Genomic DNA, 15,342 nt, shown 5'->3' on the forward strand with positions numbered 1-15,342 from the left:
AGCAACACCTTGAACAGCCTCAGGCATTTCTCCAGTGAACTCATGTCGGCTCCTGGCGGTGGGCGCTGGAACTGCAACCAGTTTAGGATAATACTCTCCATCTGTGACTGAAACTCACCTTATCACACCTGACATGTAAGCTGACATGTAACCTGATGTGATTTGATAACCTTGTCAAATCAATGCATAAATGAGAAAAGGAGACGTAAAGCATGAGAAATAACATTTAAAATGCAGATATAGAAAGACCAGAAATGTATTTGCAAACATATATTAAAAGAAACAAATGCACACAAACTTTCCATAGAATTGCCAGGAATATCATAGTCTGTGATACAGCTATTCATACTACAGGAAATAAAATGAATATAGTGCCATGATCTCTCTATTGGGGACTGTAGAGTTTGTGGAATAACAGGAGTGATTTTTTTTTTTTTGTGACTTTAAACTTTGAAGACCAGACAGAAGCTGCAGCAATATCATGTGAATATTACAGTAATCTGTAGAGTTTCTCTGAGGTGGAAAATGCCTCTGAGGACTGATGGATGGACGCTGAGGGAGGAAACACTGGTCCATTAAGAGTCTGAAGGAAACACACTGAAATTGGTCGCTCTTGGTCTCTCTCTCTCTCTCTTTCTCTCTCTCTCTCTTTTTCTCTCTCTCCCCCCCCTCCCGCTGCACTAAGAGGATAAGCTCGTCCCTTTTTCTCCCCTCACCGTGATTGGACGAGGCCACTTCTTAGGAATGGCATCAAACTATTTAAATAGCACTTTGTCCCCCTTCGGCTTAAAAGGGAGTTTTTTAGCTGCCGATACCAGAAGAGAAAAGTTTTCAATTAAGAAAGAAAAAAAAAAAAAAAAAAAAAAAGAAAACAAGGGAGATTTTATACGTTTTCCTTATTTTCACGGTGGAGCTTTTTTACTTTTAAATAAATTGCCATAACTTCATTCTTGGGGATTATTTCTGGATTTCTACACATTTTACGGAATTTAATTACTTTGGATCTGCTGTTTTGGTGAAGCAGGTGAGTAGCAAATATTCTGTGCGACAATTTTTTTTTTTGCAGATGCGTGACAGAGAGCATGTATATGAATTCAACCTGTTGCACGTTCTGACTTTATCTGACTGTGACATAAATGTTATAAAAGGTGAGCTTTGTTGGGTTTTGTCGTCATTTGTCACAGGCAGCAGGCTGTTGTTTCACCATGAAGCTGACAGGAATATTTTTGCTTTTGATGCTTTGGACCTGCGAGAGCGTGAGAGTCGCAGGTGAGTTTGGCTGAACTGACTGACTCAACTTGAACTTGTTCAACTTCTCAGAATATAAAGTCTTGTCATAGATAAGACAGTGGTTATTATTGTGTTAAAAAAAAAATAAGCTGGTGTGGCTTTATAAAGTTTGCAGCGCATTAAAACAGAAACGGCAGAAGTCCAGAGCGCTGCCAGACAAAGGCTGACTGCTTCTTATTATTCCCCCTGCAGAGAGTCGAGACGACAATAGCGTGTATGACTTGTTTGACCTCGTCCAAGTCCCCAGTACGAACCACGGGGTCACCCTGGTGAAAGGAGACGACCCGTACAGCCCCGCCTACAAGATCCTCAATCCGGACCTGATCCCCCCTGTTCCCGAGAGCTCCTTTAGGGACCTGATCGATTCCATCCATGCCGAGAGGGGCTTCCTCCTCCTGCTCAACTTCAAGCAGTCCAGACGGACCAGGGGAAGCCTCCTGACCGTGGAGAAGCAGGACGGCTCCGGACCTGTGTTTGAGATCGTCTCCAACGGCAAGGCGAACACCTTGGACTTAGTTTTCTCCACTGAGAACAAGCAGCAGGTGGTTTCCATCGAGGAAGTGGATCTGGCCACGGGCCACTGGAAGAATATCACGCTGTTCGTGCAGGAGGACCGGGCGCAGCTGTACGCGGGATGCGTGGAGGTGAACACCGCCGAGTTGGATGCGCCAATTCAAAGCATCCTGACGCAGGAGACTCCAGCCAGCGCGAGGCTCCGAGTTGGCAAGGGAGCCGTAAAGGACAGGTTCATGGTGAGAACACGCGCCACTATAGACGGGAGACTGAGTTTGAAGTTTGGAGAGTGAATTTGTGTTTCAATTTGATTTTCATTTTAGTGTTGTCGGTAAGACGTTTTTGTTTAAACCGTTAACAGTGTCCGAGTGCGTAAAGACGCGTATGCCAGGACAGAATGATTGTGTAACACTGCACGTGTAATACAGTGATAAAAGTCTTTATGATCCGATGTACCGGATTACAGCTTAACCTGATCACTGATACTTGCAGGGGGTCCTACAAAACGTGCGGTTTGTGTTTGGAACATCACTGGACGCCATTCTCCGCAACAAAGGATGCCAAAGCTGTGAGTAATCACTCCCTACACGTCTTGTGTGTTTACTAATCACTCATCTGCTTCATGCACTGCCAAGTCCAAGATAGTATTTATCAAAGAAATGTGTAGATACTTAATCTGCCTGCTGATTTCTACATAGAACACTCCACAAGAGGCTGTTTACCACAGAGGAATGTCACTTTACAAATATCTCCGGGTGCTGCGGTCTTAAACCATCTCCTCTGGGCTGTGCTTTAACTAATTACTTTTTGTAATAATTTATAGTGGTGTGGGATTAAGTACAAATACCCATCTTTATTAATAAATTAATGATTATGATGAGTGTGCAGATTTGATTTATACTATCTTTCTTCCAGCCGTAATGACCGACACCATGATCCTGAAGAACCTCAATGGCTCCTCAGCCATCAGAACAGAGTACACTGGACATAAGACTAAAGGTAAACACTGATGCACGAGACCCTTCTATTATACTGGTTCACATATTTTCATTTGTTCTTGGTCTAAAGACTGACTTGCCTAGAACAGAAGGAGAATAAACATATTCACCTGAACTAACAACTAATGACGGGCCTGCCTGTTTCTTCTGCCCTGGTGAAGACCTGCAGATGGTCTGCGGCTTCTCCTGCGAGGACCTGGTCAGCATGTTTAAGGAGCTGAAGGGCCTCGGTGTCGTGGTCAAGGAGCTTTCCAATGACCTCCGCCAGCTGGTAAGGGGGAAAGCCAAGAGACCGTCTCCTGTCTGCCTGTCTGCTGCCTCTGTCTGTGTGTGTGTGTGTGTGTGTGTGTGTGTGTGTGTGTGTGTGTGTGTGTGTGTGTGTGTGTGTGTGTCCCAGGGCTATCGCAGGTCAAAAATTGCTCATTGAAAGTATTTAAACAAATGACTAAAAATGTAAATGGATGGGAGGACTGTTTGTATTAATTGCAGTTGTTGACACAACAGTTTTAATGAGAGAATCAGCGGCTGCCTGGTGATATGATAACATCCTTTCATGGTCACAAACAATGTTGAGATATCGATACTGTATCCTAATCTGGGAATTCAAATGAAGCCAAGAGGCCTGTCTGCCTGTCTGCTGCCTCTGTGTGTGTGTGTGTGTGTGTGTGTGTGTGTGTGTGTGTGTGTGTGTGTGTGTGTATTTTAGATGTGTATGGTCTCTAGTTCACCATCACAAGTGTGTACAGCTGTCGAGCAACAAACCACGATACATGATGCTGTATATTCATAATGAGATGTGGTAACTGTAATATATTGGTCCAAGATTTGCAAGCCTGATTATGGCAACACTTCAAAACTGTTTCCAAACTTATGAAGTTTTACTTTAATATATTTAAATATATCATACAATTTTGTTTGAACTGACGTGAACTTGTCTTGCATATCGCCTTCTTTCTGGATAAAAGTGCACAAACTACACTGGTGCTTTTTCGTGTTTAATTGCGCCGTACATTTTAGTACCGACCCTGAGAAAAGTAGTTTATTCTAAAGGTGACAACTTCTGATATCGAATAACAAACAACATCTGTCTCCACACCCCCAGACGGATGAGAACAATCTGATTAAAACCCGCATCGGCATTCACAGCGGCGTCTGCATCCACAACGGCATCGTGCGCAAGAACAGAGACGAGTGGACCGTCGACGACTGCACCGAGTGCACTTGTCAGGTGAGATCCTCCGGTGTGTTTCCATCAGTGTCTATTGTGTCATAAGTACTTAAACACACATCTGAGAAGATTCACTCAATTGCCTGACTTCGTCCTCGTATGTATACACACACTCTGGTATATAAAAGACAACCACACTGAGGCGCACGCACACTTAACCACCACTCAACTGCTCAGTAATTAGTAGCGTGACGGCTTGGCAGACGGCCAACAGCCTCTACAGCTGTAATGACAGGTCTGTTGTCAGAGGTTCAACTTGAGTGTGGCCTTCAGGGACTTGACCAGACTTTGAGTGAGGCATTACCCGTAATTAAGAACAAGACCTTGGCTCTGACAAGTGGAAAAAAGGGATGAGTTTAGGTGCAAAACACTTGGCAGGGAAGCTCTCTGAATTTCACCAGTGGCTTTATTTAATGGTTTCCTCTTCTACTGATATACTCGTTGTTCCGCTTTTCTCTTTCTTCCCAGTCAATGATCAGATCCAGGAGGGAGAACATTAGCATGAAGTTGTTATGCCCGAGTCATTCGCAGTACACTCCACACAGGTTTTGCTGGCAGGCTTAGCTCTACTTGTTTGGGGCTCAGTGCCCAGTCCGGCTCCACATTGAAACCGACATCCATTATTAGGACTTTGGCCTCCTTCCCAAACTCCCCTGACCCAGTGGGCAGGTGCTTGTCTGCAGGGGTCTCCATTCTCAGCCAGAACTCAGCGTTTTACTTCTCTCGGGCATGGTAATTCTGCAAACTCAAATACTGAATAGGGAATTTAATGAGTTGGTTGCACGGACATGGACTAAAGACTTGGATAAAAAAATGATCTTGCAACACGCACTGATTTAAATAGGTTTACACAACCATTACCTCCGCTGTACTGCAGTGTCTTGATTCCATGTGGGAATCAGGATCCGACCCAGCACATGGACTGAATTTCGAATAAAATTGCTGCAACATTTGGGTGATATCCATATATTTGAGCTTATGTCTAAACATGAATTTGATCTCTGTGCAGAACTCTGCTACTGTGTGCCGCAAGATCTCCTGCCCCCTGATCCCCTGCACTAATGCTACTGTTCCCGACGGAGAGTGCTGCCCACGCTGTGGAACACGTAAGCTTTTCTTTTTCACTAAGTCCGACACATTGTCAGAGCCGGCATAAGTACACTGTAATTACAGTTATGTAAACCTGCACTATAAATGTCTCCATGAATGGCCCCTATAAGCGAGAACGTATACGATTCAACTAACAGACGACGCATTGAAACAGCGTCCCGTTCCCTGAGAGAGCCGTTTCTGTTTTATTTGCCATATAAAATAAAAGCCACAGATATTCCCCCGATGTAAAGGTTGCTATTCAAGAGAAAAGATGATTTAACTTCAATAACATCCGAGTAAATGAAAGGGATGCTTATGTGTTTGGAACATTGGCGCTTTGTGCTCTGAAACATCTTTGAATCTTCAAGTTGAAATAGCTGCAGTTTGCCAAATTGGGTAAAAGTGAGGATGGAAAATTGGTTGGCTGTTTAGTGAAGCCATCTTTTACATGAAGAGAAGTGACATGTTCTTCATACCTATGCGGGCTTGGCTGCAATGCTTCCCCAAAACCTAAATAAACAAGCGGAGCCGCATTCATCCCGACCTCAGCCACTTGTTGAAGTCATTACACACCAACGGCCGCGTTTTCGAAATCTGTTTCCTCTTTAGGAAAACATAAGCCAATGGGGCATCCCTATGCATCCCGGGGACAGTGGGCCTTTCTGTTTCTCCCAGCGTCTCTCAGTGTTAGTCCTCTGCCTTTGCTCTCAACAGAAGGCCTTCTCTGTGTCTAAGTCCCAGCTAAATCCACACTATTAGCCCTCCGATTTAAGAGCTTTCCCTCCTCATTTAGGCTCGGGGGTGTTTGCGAGGGGGTGCCGCCTCACTGGAATAGCTCTTTTATTGTCTCCCTCTTCCCCTCTTTCTCATATTCTCTCCCTCCTGCTCAGTGAGCGACTATGCAGAGGACGGCTGGTCGCCGTGGTCTGAATGGACCCATTGTTCCGTGTCATGTGGGCGGGGCATCCAGCAGCGGGGGCGCTCTTGCGACCGTATCAATAACAACTGCGAAGGCACCTCTGTGCAGACCCGCGACTGTTACCTCCAGGAGTGCGACAAGCGCTGTGAGTCCATACAACGTATACCAACAACCACACACAAACAGCAAGCGTGTCATGTCATGTGATTTTAGTTGTGCGTCATCATCTGTGTGACGGTATTTGTTTTTATGATATAATGCCACAGTGGTCCAACATGTTGCTTCCTGATAAATGACCTCTGACCTTTCTTTTTTTTTTTTTGCGGCCCTCAGTCAAGCAGGACGGCAACTGGAGCCACTGGTCACCCTGGTCATCCTGCTCAGTCACCTGTGGTGCTGGTGTCATCACCCGTATCCGCCTCTGCAACTCCCCCACGCCCCAGCTCGGCGGCAAGGAGTGTGAGGGAGAGGGCCGGCAAACAGAAAAGTGTCAGAAGTCTCCGTGTCCCAGTAAGTTTCACCATCCTACGGTCACGGCATCGCTGGTTTTTTGGGGGTTTTTTTGGTTAGGAAGGATAAAAAAAATTATCATGTTTTCTTCTTGTCTCCATCAGTTAATGGCAATTGGGGACCCTGGTCACTGTGGGATACGTGCAGTCTCACCTGCAAAGGAGGTGTTCAGACCCGCAAACGCCTGTGCAATGATCCTGCACCAAATTATGGCGGTAAAGAATGTCAAGGCGACGCCAAAGAAAACCAGAGGTGCAACAAGAAACCCTGCCCCATCGGTGAGTCATTTTAATCACTCAGCGCTTCAACATGCATCTGTAATATTTTATTATTTATCTTTTTTTGATGTGTAGCAATAGCTACATTACTGTTGGTTTTAATCATTTAGTTACATTTTTATACCCTTAAATCTACCATCACAATAAGATCTTGACTGGAATGAGATTTACTGGATTACGAAAAGGTTACATGTGAAGGAATATTGATAATGAGACGGTACTGCGGTTTTCAGATGGGTGCTTGTCCAACCCCTGCTTTGCTGGAGCCAAGTGCACCAGTTTCCCTGACGGTTCCTGGAAGTGTGGAAAGTGCCCAGGTGGTTACGCCGGCAATGGCATCAAGTGCAAAGATATTGATGAGGTAAAAATTCCTCCGTTCTTCTACTGTGACTACGTCAACTACAAACGTGGCTCGATGCTTTGCTGCAACGTCTACCAGGTCTTCAGCTTAATGATCGCAACTGTCACTCTTTTTTATCCTGAAAACAGTGCAAGGAGGTCCCGGACGCTTGCTTTGAGTTTAACGGCGTGCACCGCTGTGAGAATACAGTGCCTGGCTACAACTGTTTGCCCTGCCCACCTCGCTACTCGGGACCGCAGCCGTTTGGAAAAGGTGTGGAGCAGGCTACTGCTAATAAGCAGGCAAGTACGGTCCTGTCTTTGTGTCATCCAATCAGAAAGCAGGACAAAATGGCTCTGACAGAGAGAGAGAGAGAGAGAGAGAGATGCAAGTAGATGAATAAATTCTGACAGTCAGTGTGAAGTTCGAGTACACTTGTATCTGCGGGTCAGAATCTTGCTCAGTTATTGTGATGAATGTCGGTCTCTCTGAAGACAGAATGTCAAGAATTTGGACAATGCACAGCCAGTGTTGATCACCGACAGTTGATGAAACTATTCATCCCTCCTTCAACCTGCAGGTGTGCACACCCCGTAATCCCTGCCTGGATGGCAGCCATGACTGCAACAAAAACGCTCGCTGCAACTACCTCGGACACTTCGCTGATCCCATGTACCGCTGTGAGTGCAAGCCCGGTTACGCTGGCAACGGCCACATCTGTGGGGAGGACACGGATCTGGATGGATGGCCCAATGCCGACTTGGTCTGTGTGGAGAACGCCACCTACCACTGCAAAAAGGTACATAGTGATAAAGCTGCAAGAAGAGGAAAAGAAAAGAGGGAAGTCATGAGTAGTAAACTTACTCAAGACATTACTGATGCAGGGTTAAAGTTAAATTTCTTGCATTATCACGTCTAACGTCTGACTGTGTTGTCTGTTATTCAGGACAACTGTCCCAACCTCCCTAACTCCGGGCAGGAAGATTACGATAAGGATGGCATTGGAGATGCTTGCGACAATGACGATGACAACGATGGTATTCCTGACGACAGGGTGGGTACACATTTCCGGAGGTGGAGTGCACAACAGAGTTTGTGTGTGTGTGCGTCCTGTGCGACTGTGATTTCACCATTCATCATTCATGCTGTCTAATAAGAAGGCAGGTGGAGGGGGAGGAAGTGAGGGGGAGGGAAGGCGGGCCGGCCGGCCGGCCGGCGCAGCAGAAAAGCAAATGTTTCTTCCCAGCCTGAGCCAAAACCTCAAATTCCAACACTGGGTTAGAGCTCTGAAGGAGCTGCACTGTGTGCCGCTAATCCCAACATTACATTTGGGATGGGGCTTAAAAATAAAGCACCTTTTCATTCTGCATCACTCCCATACCTGGTAATCGACAGCCAGCAAACAACAAGCGCTGCACCTAAAAACATCTCATCAACTCTTTGTCTTTGTCTTTTGGAAACAGGACAACTGTCCATTCGTGTACAATCCCAGGCAGTATGACTATGACCGTGATGATGTGGGTGACCGCTGTGACAACTGCCCCTACAATAGCAACCCAGACCAGACCGACACGGACAACAATGGCGAGGGAGATGCCTGTGCTGTGGACATCGATGGAGATGGTGAGAGCTGGAAACTTTTTGTAAAAAAAAAAAAAAAAAAAGTGCTCTGGAAATCAACATCTTTGCAAGTATGATTTTGCTTTTTGACTATGATATTTTACTTTTGTGTTTCCATTCATTCGCCAGGTATACTGAATGAGAAGGACAACTGCCCCTACGTTTACAATGTTGACCAGAGAGACACAGATCTGGACGGAGTTGGAGACATGTGTGATAACTGCCCTCTGGAACATAATCCTGATCAGGTGTGTGGACACACACACACACACACACACACACACACACACACACACACACACCGCCTTTCCCCATTTCCTTCCGCCTCACCCGGCAACAATAATCCACATTCATCTCCCTGCCTTTCTCTATAGCTCAGCATATATCTCTCTTTCAATTCAGAGAAAGTCTTAGTGATTAGCCCTGTGTCGCTGTCTAAGCTTTATCACAGCATGTAAAGGTGGAGTAAATCCTGTATGCAGCTCAAGGGCACATCAGTTCAATAAGGCGTGGTGGGGGGTTAGGGGTCTTTTCAATGGCCCATTGACGTTAGCTGACTAATGTGAGGGGAGAGGCCCTGGGTTGGATATTACTGAGGAATGGACTGGCCCTGGGGTATGTGCGTGCCCTGTCGGCGCAGCCCAGGCCTGCTCAGTCCACCTGTGCCATGCTACACTGAGAAATAGGAATGTGTTGAACAACGGGAACCAGGAGAAGGATGGGGGAAGCAGGGGAGCATCAAAGTCTAAACTGATGTGGGTTTTAAAGAGTGAAGCCCACTGCAATTAAAGGCCAAAAGAGACAAGTCCAGACATGGATGCAGAAATGTTATTTATTTATCGAAAGCATACAAAAACTAAACAAAAGTGCCACTTACTGATATTTTAAACAAAATAACTTTTGACTCTAGAAATCCCACTTGCACCTATTCTTTTTTAGAGCCACAATATGTTAGCCCAGCTCCGCCCAACTATTACTCCAATTAGTTAAAGGTTGCACCAATAGTTTCAAAATTAACTCGAGGTCTATGTCCATTTGGATGCAACAACTGGAAGCAATGCTCAGTGGAGAATCAGCAGACCTATATATTCACACAATTAAAATTGGTTCCGGTAATACCTGCCAAGTAGGACGAGAATGATTTTTCTTTTCACTGGAGATTACGGTAGTGTTTAACAAGCAAATCGGAGTAGAAGGAACAATGGTCTTGTGGAGTGATGATGTTTGATCTTGGACCAATGGAGCTTGGCAACTTTATAGAGGTGATTGGACCCTAAGGAAGTCCTCAATGAAAGAAGGATACAAGAGTTGAAAGGATAAAGGCAGCAGGAAACACAGCAGTGAAAGAAAAGCATCTTAAAACTTCATAACTGATGAGAAAACTCTACATTATAACAGGTGGATTCAGATGATGACCGTGTGGGAGACAAGTGTGACAGTAACCAGGACATCGACGAGGACGGACACCAAAATAACTTGGACAACTGCCCGTACATCCCCAACGCCAATCAGGCTGACCACGACAAGGACGGCAAGGGAGACGCCTGTGACCACGACGACGACAACGATGGCATCCCTGATGACAAAGACAACTGCAGACTGGCCTTCAACCCTGATCAGCTGGACTCTGACGGTAAGCTAAAAGTGGCCGCGCCTAATCAATACGGCTTTTTCTAAACTGTTCCGAGGGAGCAGTACGCTGAAACACAGCTCATAGCATGTTTATGCACCTTGGGTGCTATTATCAATTTACATACAATGTATACTTTTCAGGTGATGGCCGAGGAGATGCTTGCAAAGATGATTTTGATCAAGACAATGTGCCCGACATCTATGACGTGTGTCCAGAGAACTTTGACATTAGTGAGACAGACTTCCGCCAGTTCCAGATGGTTCCTCTGGATCCGAAAGGAACTTCCCAGATTGATCCTAACTGGGTCGTCCGCCATCAGGGCAAAGAGCTGGTTCAGACTGTCAACTGCGACCCTGGCATTGCTGTTGGTAAGTTAAAAAGAATGTGTCATGATCGTCTGCACGATTCATAGAGTTTTTTTCAAGTTCACCTGGAGAACTATTAAAAGGCCGATAAGAATACCCATTTTCAGTCCGGTTTTTTTCTCTTCTTCCATTGACATCCCTCCAACTTGCATTTGTTTCCTTCGCCAGGTTATCATGAGTTTAATTCGGTGGACTTCAGCGGGACTTTCTTCATTAACACGGAAAGAGATGACGATTACGCCGGCTTTGTGTTCGGCTATCAGTCCAGTTCCAGGTTCTACGTGGTGATGTGGAAGCAGATCACACAGACCTACTGGTCAAACAAACCCACCAAGGCACAGGGCTACTCGGGCCTGTCCATTAAGGTTGTTAACTCCACCACCGGTCCAGGAGAGCACCTCAGAAATGCCCTCTGGCACACAGGCAATACCCCAGGACAGGTAGGCAAGACTACTGTTCTTCTACGTGTTGTTAAAATGTTTAATAAGAAATCCGATTAACCCATTGTTGTTTATTTTCTCATACGCCAGGTCCGCACTCTCTGGCATGACCCCAAGAACATTGGATGGAAAGACTTCACTGCCTACAGATGGCATCTGATCCACAGGCCGAGAACAGGACATATTCGGTGGGCAGAGGATACTAATGAATCCCCAATTCGCTTCACATGAGTTTGAAGTTGAAATATCAAGCTTTCGACCTCATCAACTTTCATTTTGATTTTATTCCCACAGAGTTGTGATGTACGAGGGCAAGAAGATCATGGCAGATTCTGGTAGCATCTATGATAAGACATACGCCGGGGGCAGGCTAGGTCTTTTCGTCTTCTCGCAAGAGATGGTATACTTCTCAGACCTCAAGTATGAATGCAGAGGTAAGCATTTATTTAAAGTCAACTAATATGTACAATCACTTGATGTGCTTCTCTTAAAATTGATGCCACAGAGGAGGCCAAATGCAAACTCTCTTTACATCGTGTCTCTTTGTTTTAACAGATGCATAAATGCACAGCGCAGGAAGCTCTGAGGAATGCACCTTTTTTTGTACAAAAGTATGAACTTATATATTCTCATGCAAAGTCCAGGGACCGATTTATTTCCGCGACTTTTTCTTCTGTGGCACGCACACTTGGACGAGGCGAAGGGCATGTGGTCAGCCTCAGGGTAACTTGAAGCTGGTTCGGGCAGAGCACCAACCAGCTGACTGCCAGTTGAGGATCAGAGAGCCCCTTCTCCAACACCTTTAGCATCCATGAGAGCAGGGAGGAGCTGGAGAAAAAAAATGTATAATTATCAAACAAGTTTTTCATAGCTTTGCCGGTAGGACACCAACACCTTTCTATCCCAGCTCTGCCTGCTTTCCCGCTCTCTGACAAACCTCATTCATCTCTGTGTGGGAATGGCTCCTATAGACAACTATGCACTTCCAAGCCTTTACATCTCTCTCTGACTTTCTATCTTACTTCTTCAGCCTGTGTGCCTTCCTACCTTACTTTCTGGATGGACATCCCAAAGAAAAAAAAAAACAACTGAATAATCCCTTTGCTTTACCAGACTTGCCAAGGATGTAGATTCTGAACGATACAACTTTTGATGACTCAGTGGATGAAGACAGCGTTAACATTTTTTTTTTGTGATTTTTTTGTTGTTGTTGTTGTTGTTGCTAAGGATGTGCAACGTAAGGAAACTGTTGGGAGTGGAACGAGTTAGAAATTGGGGGAACGTGATGTTGTGGATGTTCATGCACGTGCTGTGTGGAAGACTAGCCATGAGTGGAGCAAGAAAGTTCTTTTACCTATCTGCCTAAGAATCTCTGTAGAGAAGAACTGTGGCGAGAAGAAATTAAATTTAGGTCAGGTATCTTTTATATACAGGGATCATCGACTTTGCTGATGTTGTCTGGTTATATAAGCAACTCTCAGGATTAAATGGAAGTGGCGATCTTCCCATGATAAACCAGTGAGGAAAAATTAGGAGGATTATTTTACAAAACAATTGCCTTCAATCTTAAAGCCAGGATTCCCTCCCAAATAACCCTCATCTTACATCAAAACCTTGAAGAAATTTATCTCCCTCAGCTTTTGAGGATTTTAATATGAAATTATGTAAATACATGTAATTTATTGACTTTTGCCTACAATGTAGGCAGTTAACAAAATTTAAATACTTTAAAAAAGTAAAAAGAAATCCTTCCAATCACAGTGAAAGCTGACTTAAAATCAGGTACAGTCGACTGTCGGAAGCGGGATGCATGCTCTAGTCATTGTCTATCATCTCCCGCTGTACAAAGTGAATTTGGTATTGTTCAGGTAGGGCTATTTAGTATGAAGTGTATGTGACTTGTGTGTCTTTTCTTCAGAGAGAGATGAAAAACAAAGGAAATATTTGATGTACAATTATTACCTCATTGCTGTTGTATAATTTGATCAAACAAAAACACAACCTAAGTACTTTTTTTTTTTATTCATTTGAAATGATGGACATCTTAGTGCTACTGTAGCATGAGCTGTAAATAATATGAAATTTCATATCTACAAACACAGGAGAGCTCCCGATCCCATGATCTGCCCCAGTGAAAATGACAGTAAAATGGGAGATTTCTTTTTTTTTTAATAATTTTGCTTTATCATTTATGTCCAATGCGATTTTTAGCAGATAAATTATTGTTCTGTTTTCTTAGCTGTTTGTGAGAGATTGATATGTGTGTGTGTGTGTGTGTGTGTGTGTGTGTGTGTGTGTGTGTGTGTGTGTGTGTAGATAAAGGCTATTTAAATAATTTATCAGGATCTGTTGCCTCACAAAAGGGCACACGTCCATCTGTATAAACGGTTTGCACACTGACGTGAGGATGTTCTGTTCTTTATCGTTTTTACCTTTTTTTGTTTTGTTATTGTGTATCAATGTTACCATTATTTTTTTGTACAATTAGTTTTGCTTGTCTGTAAACATTTTCTTAGTTGTACAAAGCAAAATGCTGTTTTTATTCATAGTGACTATTTTGTTACATACTTCAAGACAATAAATAGTTGTTAAAATTCTCAAACCTGTCTGTGCTTTTGTTTGTCACACTGGAGCGGTTTTGCCTCAGACTCCAGCGGTGATCAAGTCTAGAACTTGTTTAGGTGGCGTGGAAATAGAGTCAGGATTTACACGATGACTCAGAGCAGACTTACAGTCAGTCTCTTCCCTCCAGACTACATCACAAAAAGGCAGACAGACTCGACCGTAGCTTCACTGCTTAACACCTACAATTACTCAAAGTGGTCTCCTACTTCCCCTGACGCTCAGACAGACTTGTACTCTCTCTGCATGGAGGCAAACATGGTCTCTATGATGAAGGCCACATGAGGAATGTGACACGGACATCTGCACCTCAGCTTGATCTCAGTGACCTCTCCGGGGTCTGCAAATATTAGGTTGACACAAACCTTGACATTGGCTGAAATGTGGTAGAAGGGACTAAAATAATCCAGCGATGGACGAAATAGATTCTGTTTTGTCATTTTTCTGCTTTTTGTGCGGCAACACAAATTTCTTAGATTTTATTTTCCATTTTATTTTGGTGATACCATTCCCCTAAATATAGACAGGGGTGTTTTTGCTGTCTCCTTCTTTGGCATTAAAAAAAAAAAAAGTCACTCTTGTAATGTTGCACTGGAATTCATCGGTCCAAAAGTCAAGAAAAGCAATCGGAAATGGACTTGTGAAAAGCCTACCTGTACTTGATGTGTATACAGTAAACTCTGACGACTAATCCAATCAAAACTCAAGGAAACAATCCAAAATGCGGTCAAATGGAACAGAACCAAAACAGAGAAAAAACACTAAAACTGGTAATAGCCTCATGTGCCACCAATTAACGAACAGCAGGGTCCAAAAGAGCAGAACTACTGGTGATTCTTTCCTGCACAGTTCTATTCTCGGGTATTAAACATACTGTATTGTCACACAAATGTGAGACCCGGTATGCAGCAGGAGGTGGATTCGTGTCCTGGGTCAGGTCTCAGATACTACAAACCGAGTGGCCATATAATCACTGATCCAAAAATGAGTCCTGCACATTGGTGTCTTCTGACAAAGACTCTCTGTTGATGTTTGACTTTTTGCGACTTTGTTTAAACACGGTGGCTACATCTCTGTCCATGCAATAAACCAGCCTGTGCCTCAGTTTATTTTATCCTAAGGGCTAGGGCTTCTTTGTCACTGAGAAAAGACCAACCAGACTACTCTGTTTAGACATATTCACTGAAAGCTATTTATGAAGTCAGTATAGGATGACTCATTCTTATTCTGTAGCAATCAAATGTTGAGAAGCAAGTAGACATTTATGGGCTACACTATAAAACAAATTAAAAAATTAGCCTTTTTTAATCCAGGAAGTCAATCATAAAGTCATTCCTACTAACAATGGCAGCCCGGCATGGGTTATTATGGATTATTACAATGTGGCAACACTGAAGACCAGACATCTTAATACCAGCTGCAGTTCTCACAGGTCTCTGCCAGCTGTCTGCAAACACCCACATGGACTCTAAGGCCCTATTTAGACTGTGTCAG

General features: G+C 44.1%; 1 protein-coding gene across 1 annotated transcript; it reads left to right on the forward strand.

Annotated features, from left to right (window-relative positions):
- Window positions 1-785: 785 nt before the first annotated feature.
- On the forward strand, window positions 786-13,828 carry thbs1b (thrombospondin 1b). Its single transcript, XM_069161759.1, has 23 exons — window positions 786-1,024; window positions 1,185-1,269; window positions 1,483-2,042; window positions 2,296-2,371; window positions 2,719-2,802; window positions 2,963-3,072; window positions 3,904-4,029; window positions 5,039-5,135; window positions 6,012-6,185; window positions 6,374-6,550; window positions 6,655-6,828; window positions 7,062-7,189; window positions 7,318-7,470; window positions 7,749-7,967; window positions 8,115-8,222; window positions 8,632-8,791; window positions 8,918-9,036; window positions 10,187-10,421; window positions 10,562-10,789; window positions 10,955-11,226; window positions 11,317-11,414; window positions 11,521-11,660; window positions 11,782-13,828. The coding sequence occupies exons 2-23, from the start codon at window positions 1,206-1,208 to the stop codon at window positions 11,787-11,789; spliced, it is 3,510 nt and encodes a 1,169-aa protein (XP_069017860.1). The 5' UTR covers window positions 786-1,024; window positions 1,185-1,205; the 3' UTR covers window positions 11,790-13,828.
- Window positions 13,829-15,342: the final 1,514 nt, after the last annotated feature.

The sequence above is a fragment of the Embiotoca jacksoni genome, unplaced genomic scaffold, assembly GCF_022577435.1.
Source record: "Embiotoca jacksoni isolate LCO1_2020_lvr unplaced genomic scaffold, fEmbJac1.0.p SCAF_29, whole genome shotgun sequence".
Classification (NCBI taxonomy): Eukaryota; Metazoa; Chordata; class Actinopteri; family Embiotocidae; genus Embiotoca; species Embiotoca jacksoni.

What these genes read in the sequence shown, in the direction of transcription:
- thbs1b (XM_069161759.1), top strand. Translation starts at nt 1,206, where the DNA reads ATGAAGCTGACAGGAATATTTTTGCTTTTGATGCTTTGGACCTGCGAG. An exon ending in ATGGTATTCCTGACGACAGG is followed by an intron (nt 8,223 to 8,631) that starts GTGGGTACACAT and finishes TTTTGGAAACAG; the next exon opens with GACAACTGTCCATTCGTGTA. An exon ending in TGTGGACATCGATGGAGATG is followed by an intron (nt 8,792 to 8,917) that starts GTGAGAGCTGGA and finishes TTCATTCGCCAG; the next exon opens with GTATACTGAATGAGAAGGAC.